Source organism: Mauremys reevesii, linkage group 9 (genome assembly GCF_016161935.1).
Source record: "Mauremys reevesii isolate NIE-2019 linkage group 9, ASM1616193v1, whole genome shotgun sequence".
Classification (NCBI taxonomy): Eukaryota; Metazoa; Chordata; order Testudines; family Geoemydidae; genus Mauremys; species Mauremys reevesii.
Window position 1 is genome coordinate 49,253,421 of NC_052631.1, and position 17,121 is coordinate 49,270,541.

The window sequence follows — 17,121 nt, forward strand, 5'->3', positions numbered from 1 at the left end:
TTGGGCTTTCAGTTTTTCTCTCATCTCCTGGGAGCACTGTGGAAGCAGCATGCCCAGCTTCCGGAGGAGAGTTCATTGACTTAATTTCTGTCACCAACATTCTCATCCCTTCCTTTACTCCTCTCCTTAACCGCTCACTCCTGTGGCTCTTCCCCTCACAATACAAACACGCTTTAGACCAGCATTTTTCAAATTCAGCCACCAGGGGCTTTTCTTGCAGCCACAGCCTCCTGGACAGTGATGGGGGAGGGGGGCAAAGCAGTGGCTCCTCCCCCAAGGCTGCCAGCAGGGGTTGGGTCCTGCCCCACTCTGGAGAGAGAAATGCTGGAGGAGCAGGCTGCTAGTTCCTCACCTTCCTTGATGTCCCATCCATCGGCCCCCCACGGCCCTCACTGCCTCCCCGTCCCCCCATTCTCCCCATTGCCTCTGGCCGCCACTGCCTCCCTACCCACATCTCCATCCAGGGCTTAATTTGTCCCTGGGCTTGTCAGGGCTAAGTAAGTCTGCTGCTGTGAAAAGTGATGTTTGTATGTGTTGTTAATATCACTTTTCACACCAGTAGATTTATTAGCCAGCAAGTCTTTTTTTAAAAAAAAAAAAAGCAACCGTAAACAACCATAAAAAAGACAAGACAAGCACCTTATTTGTGTTTCTGTTCTGTTTAGGGCCAGTAAAGAATAGAGAAAACTGTACGTTATTTTTATTATTGAGTCTGCAAAAAATCCCCACATAAATAAATTGGAATGGTTTGGGCATGTACATGTGCATATTTATTTCTTTGTCTTTCCTAAACTTAATTAGGAATTTTAGTTAAAATTGTAACAGTGGCCACCAGCAAGAGTTGGTGGCTGCACTCTGAGGTCACCAAAAAATTTGTCCTGAGAACCCCTGCTTTAGACTCCCATCTCAAAAAACAAACAAACAAAAATAAACCACCACCACCATTGGCCCTATTTGCCTCTCCAACTATTGCCTCCCTCCCTTTTCCCTTTCATCTCTAGGCTCATTGAACATGCAGTTCACAATCACTGTCTGGAGTTCCTCTTCCAATTCCATCCTAGACTCTTTTTACTCCAACATCTGCCTCTTGCAGTCCACTGCAACTGCTCTTGTGAATGCCTTGCCCTCTTCCTAGCCAAAGCGCAGACTCAGTACTCCATCCTCATCCTCCTTGACCTGTCAGCTGCCTCTGATACTGTTGATCATGCTTTTCTTGAAGTCTTGTCCTTCCTTGTCGTCACCTAGTTATCCTCCTACCTTTCTAATTACCCCTTCAGCATGTCCCTCAGAGGATCCTCCTTATCCACCAATCAGCTTTCTGTGGGGTTTGCAGAGGGCTCTGGCCTGGATCCCTTCTCTTTTTCCTTGTGCACCTTATCTCTGGGTAATCTCATCCACAAACATACATTCAACTACCATCTCTGTGCTGATTATTCACAGATCTACCTCTTTACTCCACACCTGTTTCCTTCTGTCCAAACTAAAATCTCAGCCTCTCATGTCTCTGACATCTCGTGGATGTCTTGCCATCAGTGCAAAGTCAGTGTCTAAAACAGAGCTCCTAATCTTTTTCCCCAAGTCCTCCATGCTGCCTCCTTTTTCGATCACTGGGGACACCACCACCATCCTGCCTGTCACTCAAGCCTGTAACTTGGGTGTTATCTTTGACTCAGACCGCTCTCTACATCCTCACATCCAGGCTGTCTAATCTTTTTCTAGTTTCTGCATAACATGTCTAGATAGAGCCTTTTCTATCCATCCACACTGCTAAAGCTCTCATCATCTTGCATCTCTATTACTGCAACATCCTTCCCTCTGGCCTTGACAAATGCCATCTTGTCCTGCTCATATCCTGAAGAAGAGGTCTGTGTAGCTCGAAAGTTTGGTTGAACAGAAGTTATACCAATAGAAGATAGTACCTCACCCACTTTGTCTCTCTAATATCCTGGGACCAGCACGGCTACAGCAACACTGCAAACTGCTCAGATCCATGCAGAATGTTGTTGTAAAGATCATTTTCCTAAGCTGTCACTATGATCATGTCACCATTTTTGCATCTCTTCTCTGGCTCCTTCTCTCTTCTGCATCAAATACTGCCTGTATTCACTTTCAAGATCCTTCCTGATCAGCCCCACCCTATCAAGCTATTGACGCTTGCCTCCAACTGTCCAGTGAAGTCAGCCTCCACTGCCCACTTGTTAATTTTCAAACAGGTACCTGTGTGCTTTCTCCCATGTTGCCCCTTACGCTTGGGAGATGCTCCACATAAACATCCACAAAACTAGCTTGTTATCCTTCTTCAAATCTTTCCTCAGAACTCAAGTCCTTTACCGCAGAGCCTACAGAAAACTTGTCAGTAGTTAAGCCACTGATGTGCAGAAACCAATGCCAATCATGCTGACTCCTTGTGCTCCTTATCTGTATTTCGCCCAGTAGGTCTCTTTTTTGTCTGCAGTTTCTAGGTTGAAGAGGCTGTAACAATGTGGTTGTAGTTGGAGTCACCAAGCCCCTCTACTAGTTCGAAGGGGATGGAAACAGGCCAGATCTCTCCAGCTGGAGATTCCCTCACCACAGGTGGGCAGAGAGCGCTTCATCTCTGGCTCCATGCTGCCCACATTTTGCAGCCCCGGGCATAGAAGTGCACTGCACTCCAGCAACTCCTAGCTTGGGGTCCATCACCAGCCAACTGCTGTAATCTATATCAAGGCCATTGCAGAATCAGCTCCAGAATCGGGGATTCTCAACCAGCTCCATTGCAGCCTCCTGCCTCCCACCCCAGCAGAGGCAGGATACAGACTTGAAAGGGTAAGGATTCCAGGCTAGGGTGTGGTGGAATTGTAAACCAAGGACTTAATCAGGCCTCGCCTCACCTCCCTCTTCTGATTATCATACACTCACATAGGCGGCAGGTTTGTATAATTTTTGGTGGAGCCCAAAATGGTGGTGCCCCCCCGCTCCCGCCCTGTAAGCCGATATAAAATGAAGCTACAACGCGTCAGTGCCACAAGATTACAAGGGTCAATTAAAAGTGGAAAGTCAGAAGCAGCACTTGCCTACTTCAATATACATTTTACCATCACTGTATAAAAATGGTTCCCAATTGTCGATGCAATCTGATTAATTTAAGAGCACATTACAATTAAATATTTCAATTCTCAGTCATTTTAAGACTTTGCCACACACTAGTTTGTCTGTACACCAGTTTCAGACAATCCTTTATAGCAATTTTATTCCAGGTCCTATGTGAAACCAATCAATCGCTTCCTCCTCTCACTCGCATTGTTTTGTTTTAAGCTGTAATCAAAAGTGGCTTCATCTGCTTTAAAAGTCACAGAGCAGCAGCCACAAGTCTGCAGGTTTTAGGGATATTGTCGTGGTCAGCTCAGTCAAAATTAATTACAACCTAGATGGGATTATGGTGAGGGGGCACGGCACGGCCCCCTCCACTCCCCTCCCCCTCCTGAGGTGCTACAGCACCAGCAGCTTGCACTGCTGTTATGCTGTAGCCCTTAGGCGGCGGCAGCAGCAGCAGCAAGGGAGAGAGACGCGCACTGCGGGCTCTTTACGTTCAGGCAGGGAAGCTCCGGGCAGGGCCGGCTCTAGTTTTTTTGCTGCCCCAAGCAAAAAAAAAAATTTGGCTGCCCCCCTTCCCAGCCCTGGGCTCCCCCCGTACCCTCCTGCTGCCCCAGTCCTGGGCTCTCCCCCCACCCCCCCTGCCACCCCAGCGCTGGGCTTCCCCCTTTCCTCCCCACCAGTGCCCTCCCTCCACCCTGCTGCTGCCCCAGCCCTGGGCTCCCCCCCACCAGTGCCCCCCCACACCTCCTGCTGCCCCAGCCCTGGGTCACTGGTAACTCGCTCCCAGGGCGGGTCATTCAGCCGGAATTTTGGATGTGCACAAACCACAGACAGGATTGGTTCCCATATGGTTACAGAGCTGCAGTAAAATGGAACAATTTTCAGCTTGTGTGATTGGAGGATATCTGGATGCATATTATAAGACTGTCCTCCATAAATGAGGAAAAGTTGAGGTGCCTTTATTATTCTTTTGTTCCACTCTTTCTTTCTATGGGGAATTTGCCAATGCAATATCACTGTCTTCCTTTCAAACAAACAAAAAGGCAATGGCTGTTGAAAATAGCAATTCCAGTCCTAATAAGCATTTCTTGCTCAATTTTATCCTACTTTTTCTACAGCAAGTTACAGTGGATCAGTATATTTGATTTGGGAGAAATGAAGTAAAAGCTGCCCAAACCGAGCTTGAGCACTCCTGAATTTTGAGGTGTTCAAATCTGGAAGGCAGGTGCTGGGGGTGGGAGAGGCTGTGGGCTCCATGGGGGAGCATGGCAGCAACTGCCTGGAGCTGCACGGAGCCAGACACGCTGATCTGAGTGGCACAGTAAGCGGTTTGGGGGTTGGAGAAGGGGTAGGGGGTTCCGGGGGGCAGTCAAGGGACAAGGAGCGGGGGGGTTGGATGGGGCAGAGGTTCGGAGGGGCAGTCAGGGGACAGGCAGCAATTGGATAGGCATGATAAACCCCCTGGACTACCAGGGGACAGGTAGGGGGTGGGGTCCTGGGGGGGAAGTTGGGTGGGGTCTCAGGAGGGGGCAGTTGGGAACAAGGAGAAGGGAGGCTTAGATAGGGCCATAGGGGCTGGGGTCTCGGGAGGGAGTAATCGGGGGACAAGGACCAGTGGTGCTTAGATAGGGGATGGGGGTCCTGGGAGGCAGTTGGGGCAGGGGTCTGGGGAGGGGGCAATCAGGGGCTGGGATTCAAAGGGCTCTGGGCTGCGCTGCCGCCGCGGCTGGGATTCAAAGGGCTCTGGGCTCCCCCCGGCTGCCGGCAGCCCAGAGCCCTCTGACTCCCGGCTGGGGCTGAGATTTAAAGGGCTCTGGGCTCCCCGCGGTTGCAGGCAGCGCAGAGACCTCTGACTCCCGGCCGCGGCTGGGATTTAAAGGGCTCTGGGCTCCTTGCGGTTGCAGGCAGCCCAGAGCCCTCTGACTCCCGGCCGCGGCTGGGATTTAAAGGGCTCTGGGCTCCCCGCCGCAGCGGGCAGCGCAGAGCCCTCTGACTCCTGGCCGCGGCTGGGATTTAAAGGGCTCTGGGCTCCCTGCCGCAGCGGGCAGCGCAGAGCCCTCTGACTCCCCTGCGCTCCAAGCAGGGGAGAATCCTAGCTCCAAATATTGGTGGAGCAGAGCCCCTGATTGTGAATATTCCTGGGGCTTTAGCCCCACGAGCCCATATAAGTTGGCGCCCATGTACACTCATTGTTCCTGAATGGGTTGTCTGACTGCCTCTGCAAGTGGCACTTTGGGAATAGCATGATGCCTTTTGAAACACTGGTTAGTTGATATGGTGACAATCTTTGTGGAAGGTACAGCTCCTGGAAGCAGTACCTCTGTGGGTTAATAATCACGTCACAAGATCTAAGTACCCCTACTCATATCTACTGTATGTTGCTGCTCTACTCTGGCTCTAGCTTGTGATGGGTTGTGTAGCTGTGAAATCAAGGATAATTGCAGGTTTAGCATAGAGGAAAAACATACAAAAACATACTACAGGAAATAGCCTCGCCTTGATGGTGACCTCGCCTTGATGGGCACCATCACCAGAGAAAATGGGGAGCCTGGAATTGAAAATATGGAACAGAGAATTTGTTTTTCCTCCTTTTTGCAAAATCAGCCAGACCTTTTAAACACACCACTGACTCAACTAGCACTGTTCTGGATCGTTTCTAGGCTGCAAAACCCTTTCTAATTAGGAACTATATGTTGTTGAGTTCACATGGAGGTGCTAAGTGGGCAGTAATTGGCTGCCCAGCCAGCCCATCGCATTTGAGGCAGAAAGTACATTTCAGTATGAAACTAGATGTTTAACCTCTGTGCACCAACACAGGTCTCAGACTTGCTAAGAGAGACTCCCTATCACAATGAAAAACATTCCTTTAGTTATATGGTTAAAAAAGGAAAAGGCCCCACATCACTTGTTTCCAAGACAACAGGAAAAGTTGCCTGCAATATTTCAACTCATCAACCCTGAGAACAATCTGATAGTTACATACAGACAAGTGGAGAAATGGCAAAACGGATGCAATTATGTTACATTTTCTTGTCTTTGAATGACTGAGAGGAGTGTATGATCAGCTTTCCTGGTTATCCTTTCTTTTCCTCTACAAGTGGCATAGGTAATTAGTAGGCATGTCAGAATTCTTTTTTTATAATTTTGAAGATATTTTTAAGCCTTCTTTCAGTTCTTATCAAATAAAATTTTCACACTTGTGCACAATTAATGGGTTTTAAGTATTTTTTCTACTTTTCACAGTCCTGGGAAATTATGGGGGAGGGGTCAGATAATGGGAGGTCAGACAGTAATTATTTAATGACAGTAGGTGTTGAAATTCAAAAAGCTAAAACTTTACAACTGTTAAACAAAAATTATCAACATCCCATCAAAATATACAAAGTAAATATCCTTAAATCAAATTCTGCTAAGTTCTCAAGCAGCATTTTTCTTTGTAAATTTCAGTTAAGGATGGAAATTGTGGTGAAATAGATTTTTAATTAGTAAATGTTAAATTCTTCCAAGCCTAGCCATTACTGAAGAAAAACACCACTACATAACATATCTGTCTAGAGTAGATGTGTAAACCCTACTTTTTTAGGGTCTCTTTATTTCTAAATTTACCTTGATCAAAAAATATTCTGTAATGTGTGCAGCAAATTAAATCTATTGGTTCCTTGACCAACAGGTATTGACAGTAACATTTTACAGTGTAAATAGTTACATTTCGAACATGAAGGACAAAGGAAATGAGTCAGGAATATTATATCATCAATTTCAGTTTATCACCAAATTATAAAACAACACTGTGGCATGAGTGATCTATTATAGGTCTTAATCTGCGGTGTTAGGGTATGTCTACACTGGAAACTTCAAAGCACTGCCATGAGAACGCTCCCACGGCAGCGCCTTGAAGTGCAAGTGTGCTCCTGGTAATCCACCTCCACGAGGGGATTAGCTCCGAGTGCTGGGAGCGTGGCTCCGAGCGCTAGAGCCTGTCTACACTAGCGCTTTAAAGTGCTCAGACTTGCTGCACTCAGGGGTTTGATTTTTCACCCCCCTGAGCTAGCAAGTTAGAGCGCTATAAAATGTAAGTGTAGACATACCCTTAGAATTCATCAAGGAACTGAATCAGTCTCTTGAAGGCAGGTTTGTTCAAAATTCAGACCTCTTCACCAGCTTAATGTGGTTCTTCAGACAGCAATACTACACATATAGGATTTCACATCTCTTTCAACCAGTGATTGCATTGTGCTTGTAGGTGGCAATTCATCCCCAGCTGTTCATTACAGAGCAAGTTGAAATGAAGAAGCTCTCTGAGTGTGATAGTGGCAGCTCTTACATGCATACAGATATCCTGCCCTGTCCACTGCTTCGCTCAGAGCAGGTGTGGAGCAAAGTAAATATAAAAGCACACAATAACAAAACATAATGGGAGACAGGAGAACAGATGAAAGAGAAAAGGAAAATAAATCTTACAAAGGGTTCAGGAAAACCAGTAAGAAGAGAAAATAGGAAAAGATTGTAAAAGAGACAAAAGGACACAGGGTAAAAGAGATTTAGACATTTATGATTTTGATGGAGGCAGGTATAGTGTAGTGTTCAGGAGGCTGCCATGTTGGCACAAGTTATACAGTGGGTAATAGAATATTGTCAACAGTAGAGGGCATTGTACTAACATAATACAACATTGCATTCCATCTCCTTGAAATGCCACAGCAGCTAGAGGCATCAGTCTGCCTACCCTGTTAGCATCAGGAATAGTTCTCCAGTGTTGGGTAGTGCTGTGTGCATGAGTGGTACCTGCCCTCCAGCTGCGCCTCAGTACTTAGTGCCCCAGCCTCTGACCAAATGGAATTCTTTCTTCCCAAGGTAGTTTTTGGGCCTTTTCCAGGCTTAATTGACTTTTGCTAGAGGGTGCTGGGGGCCTTCTCTCCTCCCCTCATTGAGTAGTAATTCAAAACCAAGTTAGAGGCCGAGGAGACATGTCCTCAGGGAAAATGACAACTCTGTCCTGCAGCACACTTTTTCTCCAGCAGGCACCTGGCCTTCATGCTCCTCGGGAGAAAGGGAAGGATTGGCCTCCAAGAGGATGTTACAGGAGTAGCTAGGTGTATCTGGGCAGGTGAGGTTCCTACACTTTGAGGTGATGAGAGTTCAGGGGTCTTCCCTGTATTGCTGCCCGTGGAAAGCCTAGACATCCAACAACAGGTAGCCTGAGCCAAGCCTAACCTGTACTAATATAACACAAACTAATAGGCTATTCATTAAAATCAGATTGTGTGTCCTAGTTAGTGCCTAGCTTTTCGTAAATATTGGCTTTAATACGGTAGTTACTGTCTTGCTGCTTTAACATAAAGAATTGCTTAAGTATTTTCATTTTGGAACCATTATAGTCCTGTGGTTAGAACAGGAGATTGGGAGCCCCCCGGTTCTTTTCCCAGCACAGCCACTGACCTGTTGTATGACTGTGGGCAGGTTACAACCTCTATGCCCTGCGTTACATGCATGTGAAGTGTCAGTGTGTCCCATGCTTACACTCAGTGGTGTTTTGAAATTTAAGGTTTCCAAAGCATTTGAAGGTGCTGTTTAAGCACAAAATAACTTTGGTAATAAATACAAAATCAATTAGAATGTTAAATATACTTAAGTGGAGTGTGTAAGGCTCTGATTTAGGAAGATGCACTCACAACTTCTGCAATATACCTTTGTATAACCCTCACTAAAAATGCACAACCACAAAGAGTCAAGCGTTGGTGCTTGGTATTGTCAGGGTAATACACTAGGGCTGAAATTCTGGCTCCAATGAAGTCAATGGCAAAACTCCCATCAACTTCATTCCTTCAGAGGTGGTAATAGTTCTCTTTTTGTAAGTTGTCTTGAGCCACTACTGTGACTCCTGTTTTCCTACCCAAAGAGATTCAAGGTAAGTTCATATTAAGGTGACTTAGTAAATAAACAAATGACTCTATATAAACAAAATCCTGCATAAAAATCTTTTTTGCACATTTGAAAACATAGTGAAAATATTTTAGCATGAATATTTTATATATTGTTATGTAAAAGTAAATTCCAGAAACTAGCAGCTAACTGGAATCCTCATTAATGCTGATCTGACATCATTAGCTCTCAGTAGATCATATTGTTAATCTGATTGTTTTGGAATACAAAATAGAAACATTTTAATATTCTACCCAAGCAAGGGTACTGTAATTCTGGACCAGCTATCCCCCTGCCTCTTACCAGATTATTAATTGAATTAATATCTGTAAAGCGCTTTAGAAATAAGAATTAAGCACAGTGTAGTAGTGCTAAGTACATATTAATTACAGTGGTTTATGATCTCACCATAACCCCTTAGTATATTTAGAGCTTTGTGTTGTGTGGTTCAGTCTTTATTACTCTTTTTGCATAGAAAAGTGACGTAAAGCAGAACAAGCATGTTCCCTTTTTTAACAAGGTACCAAACTGTAGCCTGGGTGCTCAGATCCCATGATAGTGAGCCAGTGTAAACACCTAGCTAAATAGACACACAAAATTAAATAACCAAAATTTAAATCTAACTTTTTGTAACCTTGTAACATTGTTTCTTAGTCAAGCTCAGAGTCCCTGTTGGATTCCCAGCAAATCCAGGCTTTTGACCAACTCTGTCGACTCTATCGAGGAACCTCCAGGGTAAAGTATCTTCATCTCTTCTTTTTAATTGGTGAATCAAATTGTACCCAACTCTGTGCCATCAGTTGAAGACAGCAGTCTGGGTGCCGACTCTTCCCAAGAGCTTCTTTCAATGCTGCTGCAATATGGAAAGATAAGGTTTATTAAATCAAATTCTGATCTTTTTGGAACTTACGTAGGCAGGGTCTTCCACTCTTGAGAGACAGGCAAAATTTCCCACAGACTGCTATCACCTTCAAATCCATTCTGCATTTAAGTGCCCTCACCCTGTTTTCAAAATTACCAAATTCAGATACACAAATTACCACAATAAAAAATATTAACATCCAAACTCACTTCAAAACAGTGTTTTGCCATATAAAATCTTTCTGACAATTGCAGTTATTCCAGGGTCCAGGCACTAATTTAAGAGGGTGTGTCGTGTTTGTGCGTGCGCGTGTACATGCACAAAATATAGGCACAGCTCACCCCGATAGATTGCTTTCTGTCTTTCACATACTTCTTGGGGGGAGGGGCAATCCATCTAAAATGAGGTACATTGCAGAGAGGGTGAAGGTGAGAACCCCCCGGATTGATCAGTGCTTAGGAACATAGGATTGCCATACAGCAATAGTCCTGTTCTGGACTGTGGCCAATGTCACATGGCTCAGAGGAAAGGTATAAAATCTTCAAAACAAGTATCAGTGAGCAATACTACCCCACAGAGAAACTCCTTTCTGCCTCCAGCTGGTGATCAGTTCATACTGTGAATCAGGAGGGTGAAAATCCCTTGTAACTTTGTCCTTGCTGTCATAGCTGCCATTGCTATTCTCATTGTGGCATTGTGAGCACTTTCTCTGTAGTTAAGGGTTCAGCCAGAGTTTCATACTAATCTGTTTGCCTCAGTAATATCCTGCTGCAATGAGTTTCACAGCTAACCTTACAGTGGGTGAGAATGTATCCCCTTTGTCTTAAACTTGTATCATTGTTACTTGAATATCTTGTAAAAGGAAGGGGAGAGGTGGAGGGATCCTATACTTTCCGTGCGCGCGCGCACACACACTTTAAAAATAAATGCTTCCCTAAAGATTGCTCAGGCCTTTGTGTATTTAATGGTGTATTTCGTTTGTCTTGCAGTTAGCTCTCCTGACAGAATTGTCTCGAACTCGTGGTGGTGAAAAACATGGGCTTCTCAATGTCTCTCAGGGTGACCCTGCACTGAACAGTGTCTTCCAGAACGAGAATTTCCAGTTGCATCTCGCTCCCCCTCCACTGACAGAAGAGTAGCCCTCCCCTTGCCAGACCATGGGTGCAGTCCTTCTATGGTTGCATAAGAACATTCTGGGGAGGCTCCTACCATCGATCCCAGAGGCTGAGTTTGTTGGCTATGGGGCCTGCCCTACTAGGCTGAATTTGCTGCCCATTGCCATCATATCCTTCCCAGAATCCTTTGTGACATGTCACTTTGTGTCAGATAGTTCTGGGTTTGTAACCAGGTGGAATCTGTAGTAGTCTCTCTGCTGGCTTATTTTCCTCTCTTTCTGCTAACAAAACAGAAGGAACATCACAGAGATCACTGTCAGAGTTCTTGTCCAGTGGGATGCACTGAAAGCTATAAACTATGCTGTCAACTCCATGTACTTCACTCCAGCCAAACACAGGAAGTTGAGGCAGCTGTACTAACCCCAGGGCGACTGTGTCTGCAGCCAAAGCTTATCCAAATAATTGGAACCTATAATATGTTCATTTTTATTCCTTAGGTAAATTGACCAAGGGAATACAGAACATGTCACATATCTAAACTCAGCATTTCTCAAAATGCCTCCTCAACATTATAAGGGAAATAGCTAATTTATTTGAGTTTAAATTTAGTATCAGTAAAAATAATCTTTTAGACTAATCCCTAACCCCCTCAGGATCTCCTGGATTATAAGCAAAGTGGGTGGTATGACTGCATGAAACACACACAGCCCTTGAAAGGAGCTGAAACTGCAAAAGAGCGTATATTTGTGAGTAAACGAACTTGTGTGCAATGCTTCTGTGAAACTACGTTCTCTAATAAAAATGCCATGCCTTTAAACCCTACAGTCCTGGTAAATGTCTGTATTTAAACTGTGCTCTAGGAGGGGTTACTGTGATAGATGCAACTCTGTGAGAGAGTTCCATTAATCAGGAATTCTAGTGGCAATAGAAACGTAGCAATTTACCATTCAGCAAACTTGGCAGCCACAAACCACTAAATCAAGCTTATGTGTATGGGCTAGTGGCTGTTCTAGTGGGTTCCACAAGCATTCTTCTGTTTCCAGTTGGGAGGAAGGAAATATAAAGTAAATGCATATGGCCATTGTGATGGGATCCCTGGGTTGCAGCCTGGGACTGTGGGACCACTGTGCCCCCCTAACTCGCCTGCCTGGTCTTTCTCTCACAATGCTTTGCTAGTGAGAAGCAGCAAACCCCTCCAGGTACTGTTACCACTCAGCACAACCGCATGTGGAGCCCCACACCCAACTATATTGCATGAATGCTCCCAGAGCCACTCATGAATCACACAGCAAAAGGCACCAGCCGAATCCCCCCAGCTCACAGCCTTGTACCTCAGGAATATACTGTCCTGCACTGCTCAAGACAATTTATTAATTGGTTCACCACTTCATTGATGGAAAGTGGATATACACCAGCCTTTGTAAACCTGAGCAGATTGACGAAACACTTCAGGCAAGCTCACTAGTAAAGATAAACAGTTAAAAATCTATCTTTTGTAGTCAATACATTTATTTAAGTGATAAGTCATAAGCAAAAAGTCAGAGTGGTTACCAAAAGAAAAGAAGATATGAGCATGCAGTCTAACCTCTCAACCCTATTAAACTGGGCAACATCTAGATTAAACAGTTTTTCTCACCCCACTGGATATTGCAGTTCTTAATATACAGGTTTCACCCTTGAAACCTGGGCCAGTCTCCTCTGTTGGAGTCTTCTGAGTGTCCTTGTTGCTTGCAGCGTAGGTGTGGGAAGGAGAAAGGCCAAGCATGGGGCACTGTGTTCTGTTTTATACCCTTACTCCATGTGCTTGGGGAGCACAAGTCCAGGCATGTCTGGTGGCATTGCTGAGTCCCCAGGCAAGCTTAAGCAATTCCCCTGGTGTGGCCCTAGGCAGGTGAGTCATTGAATTGTAGCTACCTTGCTGGACAATGGCTGTTGATGGTGGTTTGACACCCCACCTGGGCGTTGGTTACATTCCTTGCTGTTGTCTCTTGGAGCTAGTATCTGGCTGATTCCCTACCTTACAGCATGTGTTACTGACAACCATAAAATACAATCTCATCACTTCATATGTACTAATATTGTACATATTTAGATAAAACAGTAACTTTCAGCAGATCATAACCTTTCCCCTGACACCTTATATGGCCTGCTTTATATGCAAGATCACAATTGTATATAAATGAGGAATATGGTGGTTACAGGGTGTTCCCCTGAGGTATAGAGTGTCACAGCCATTATGGTGGTTGCTCTTAAGGCAACGGTCTACGCGTTTATTCCCCTCTTCCTTTTTACTCAAAGTGGCCTGGACATGAGTTAGTCCAAAAAAGGATGGAAACTGAGTTTTCAATATTTTCTTCCTTTCCCACATAAGGGTCTAGAACAGCCATTCCTCCCAAGTCCTCTATGAAAGAGGGTTGTAGCGCAGATGGAGTTGATGACTTGACAGTGTTGAGGATTGACCTCCTACATAGCCACAAGAAAAGTAATTCTCAGGTGGCAAAACTACAGGCACCTGAACATCACCCCATGGCACTGGATTCCGCTCCTGGAGAGTGCGCACTAGAAGCAAGTGGTCAGTTCGTGCTCCATGCAGATCTTTCTGCTAAGGCTGTCCATTTCCGTGGGTAGCAAGGGTGGATTTTGTTTTTCCGAACCCCTGTCATAGTTTGTAATGCCTCCCCTGGTTTTGTTCAACTCTACAGTATTTTTAGAATCCCAGCAAATGTTTCATTCTACATGGAACTCCCAACCATTAAGCAAACCCTCCAACAGTGTTCTACAGCATGGGCCCCAACCCTGCACTTGGAACAGGGTGTGTGGTGTGAACTATTATGGAGGTCCCCAGATGAATGGCTGGAGTTTTTATGTGAATCACACTAACTGCTGCACTGACTGGGCTACCACCGAAGGATACTGTAGGATATAAAGCCCCAGCATAATGTACGTAGGACACTAACCAGCCCACGGGGCTGGACCTGAACTGGTAGTTTGATAGAATTGTATTTATAAAGTGCTTCACTTCCCCAGCTGCGGGACACAGGGTACTACACAGTGACCATATAAATGCTGCCACTTAGGCAGTACCAGCCCTAGTAAACTCCCTGGGCCACTTTCGCACTGCCTCTACCTCCATACTATTACTGAAAGAGCCCTTTAACCAAAGCATCACGTTGTGCTGGCTGCCTGTAGTAGTGCCAGGTGGGTGCACTGTAATCAGGCTCCATTTAGTGCATATGCTGCTGGATTCTGCACATGTTGCATGTGGCAGTGAAGCCCTGTGGAAAGGGAGTTCTTCAAGTGATTGCTCATATTGATTCCAAGTAGGTGTGCGCGTGTTGCATGCACGGCCGCTGGAAAGTTTTCCCCTAGCAGCATCTGTCAGGTCAACTGAAGCCCCCTGGAGTGGCGCCTTCATAGCATTCAATATATGACCCTGCCAACCCAGCACCTCCTCAGTTCCTTCTTACTGCCCGTGATGGTCGTTGGAACTGTGGTGTCTTGCTTAGTGAGTTCTCCACGTTTCCCTAGCTTGTTTTATAGTCATTCTTATAGTAGTTCTTATTTTTTCTTTAATTTTTGTAGTTTATTTTTGTTGTCGTTAGTAGCAGTTTGGCTTGGGGGGTTACCCTCCACCCCAACCACTTTTCCTTGGGAGGGCTTTCATGCCCAAGTCTCCAGGATTCAAGCCCTGCAAGTCCTGCTCCAGGCCCATGCCAAGAGGCGACTGATAGGGGCAAGGTTTGCAAGGGGTTTCGTCCTAGGACCAAAAAGGAGCGAGACTTTCACTTTAAGCAGGTCCTTATGGAGGCGGCACTTAGACCCCAGATTCCTTCGGCATGGCAGGACCCAGCACTGAGTTCTTCGGTGCGCAGTGCCCCAGCGGCAGTGGTGGAAGTAGCATCATGGATGGACTCTGGCTGAGACCCGCAGCACCACTGCTCTCTGGCGCCAAAGTGACACTAGAAGCAAGAGAAGAGTGGCTCTCCATCTCAGAGACCCATCCCCCTGGAGCCAGCCAATGTGGTGCATCCCAGAGAGGAGTGCCTATGGCCAAAGCCTGTGGACATGGCACCATCAACTTCAGCCCCACAAGGGGAGCTGTTGAGTCCAGTGCCATTGAACTTCCTGAACCACAGCAGCGAGGAAGTTCAGCTGCCATCCACCCCGGACACCTTTGCGGCCATAAGGGGCCTCATCACCATGACGGCACTGAGGTCTCCTCCAATCCATGCCAAGCCTCCGGTACCACAGCGTATGGCACAGTCTCGAGGTAAGCCGGCGAAGGTCCAGCCATCGGCACTATTGGTCAAGTCCCAGCATCGCTCCCTGCCATGGCGCCAGCCGTACTCACGGCGCCAGTCAAACTCGCAGCACCACTCCAGATTGCACCAGTGCTGTCAATCATGGCACTGATCCACATGCCGGTCACCTTCGAGGAGCTGGTCCCGGACCCAGCACCAGATCCAGCGCCGCTCGACATCCCAGCATAGCTCCAGGTCGGGTACCATTCTAGGTCACATCACCGCTCCCCAGCCTCATGGCATTGCTCGCCGGCTCGGCTCAGCTCTGCTCGGCATCACCCTGGCCCTCGCAGTCCTGATCCCATTCCCAGGTACTTGGAGCAGGACTGGCACTGGTCAGGCCATGGATGCCCGGCCATCGCCAGCGCAGTGGCCAGGGCCAACTCCGTGGCCATTCTGGACTCCATGGGCATACCACCAGGCCCAGGGTGCACAGTCTATAGGTTCCCGGTTGGCTGCCTTTGAACCAAGGATGCCAAAGGCCTCCGCCAGTCAGCCCATCCCTAGGGGTGCAGAGGAGGCGTCGTGTCCCCGCCTCCCCCTCCCCGCCCCCAAATCAATTCCAACTCCAGTTCCTGAGGCGGAGGCAATCAGTGAAGCAGGGCATAGGGCTCCCGATGAGCAGGAAGGTCAGGAGGACCCTCTCCCCGCCCTTGGCCTCTTTGCCCTGACGAGGCCGTCACAGGCACCTCCATATCCGGGTCACCCCACCATAGACAGCCATGCCCACCAGAACCTTCTGTGTAGGGTGGCGCGCAATATGGGCCTGCAGGCCGAGGAGGTGGTGGAATCGGAGGGAATCGGAGGATCCAGTGGTAGACATTTTGGCCCCGGAAGGTCCGTTGAGGGTTGCCCTGCCCCTCATTAAACTATTTGGGCCAATGCCAAGACCATTCCCCCTACAGCCAAGGGTGTTGAGCACAAGTACTTCCTGCCCTCGAAGGGGTACAAATATCTCTCTACGCACCCGCAGACCTGCTCTCTGGTGGTTGCGGCTGTGAACGAGAAAGAGAGGCAGGGGCAGCAGGACCTAGCACTCAAATCAAAAGAGGCCAAGCGACTGGACTTGTTTGGCTGCAAGGTGTACTCCCTGGGGGTGGGGGAGGGGCTCCAGCTCAGGATTGCCAATCAGCAGGCCATCCTGAGCCAGTATAACTTCAACTCCTGGAACTCGATGCTCAAGTTCAAGGAGCTTGTGCCACGTGAGTCCAGGGAGGAGTTTGGGGTCATTGTAGAAGAGGGCAAGGCAATGGCACAGACCTCTTTACAGGTCTCAGTGGACACTGCAGACTCGGCGGCGCGCATCTTGTCCTCAGGAGTTGCCATGAGGCACACATCCTGGCTACACACACTCACTCACTCACTCACTCACTCTGTCTGATTCCAAGCAGGCCTTTTGAAGGGAAGCTCAAGGATGGCATACCAAACTTATCCTTGGATCCTTCCCCGCCCTTTGTGAATCGTTTATCCCACTTCCATCACGCATGGTCCCAAATAACCTCAGACCGCTGGGTCCTTTGCATGGTGGAAGTAAGATACTCTCTCCAATTCTGCTCCTACCCACCCTCCCACCCCCATCCCTCTTCAGGGACCCCTCTCACGAGCAACTTCTCATCCAGGAGGTGCAGGCACTCCTTGCCATGGGAGCGGTGGAGGAGGTTCCGCAGGAGCTAAGAGGCAAGGGTTCCTAATCCCCAAGGCCAAAGGGGCCCTCAGACCCATCCTGGACCTACGTGGGCTCAACAAGTTCATGGTAAAGTTGAAGTTCCACATGGTCTCCCTAGGCACTATTATCCCCTCCCTGGATCTGGGAGACTGGTATGCCACTCTCGACATGAAGGACGCG

The 17,121-nt window shown here is 47.3% G+C and overlaps 1 protein-coding gene across 2 annotated transcripts in view; it reads left to right on the plus strand.

Moving 5' to 3' along the window:
- VPS8 (VPS8 subunit of CORVET complex) overlaps window positions 1–11,790 on the plus strand; it is a 253,480-nt gene extending 241,690 nt beyond the window's left edge. For both annotated transcript variants that reach the window (XM_039488831.1, XM_039488832.1), the window contains exons 44-45: window positions 9,652–9,732; window positions 10,849–11,790. In XM_039488831.1, coding sequence (XP_039344765.1) covers window positions 9,652–9,732; window positions 10,849–10,998 — 231 coding nt within the window. In that variant the 3' untranslated portion in view covers window positions 10,999–11,790. The remainder of the gene's footprint in view (window positions 1–9,651; window positions 9,733–10,848) is intronic.
- Window positions 11,791–17,121: the final 5,331 nt, after the last annotated feature.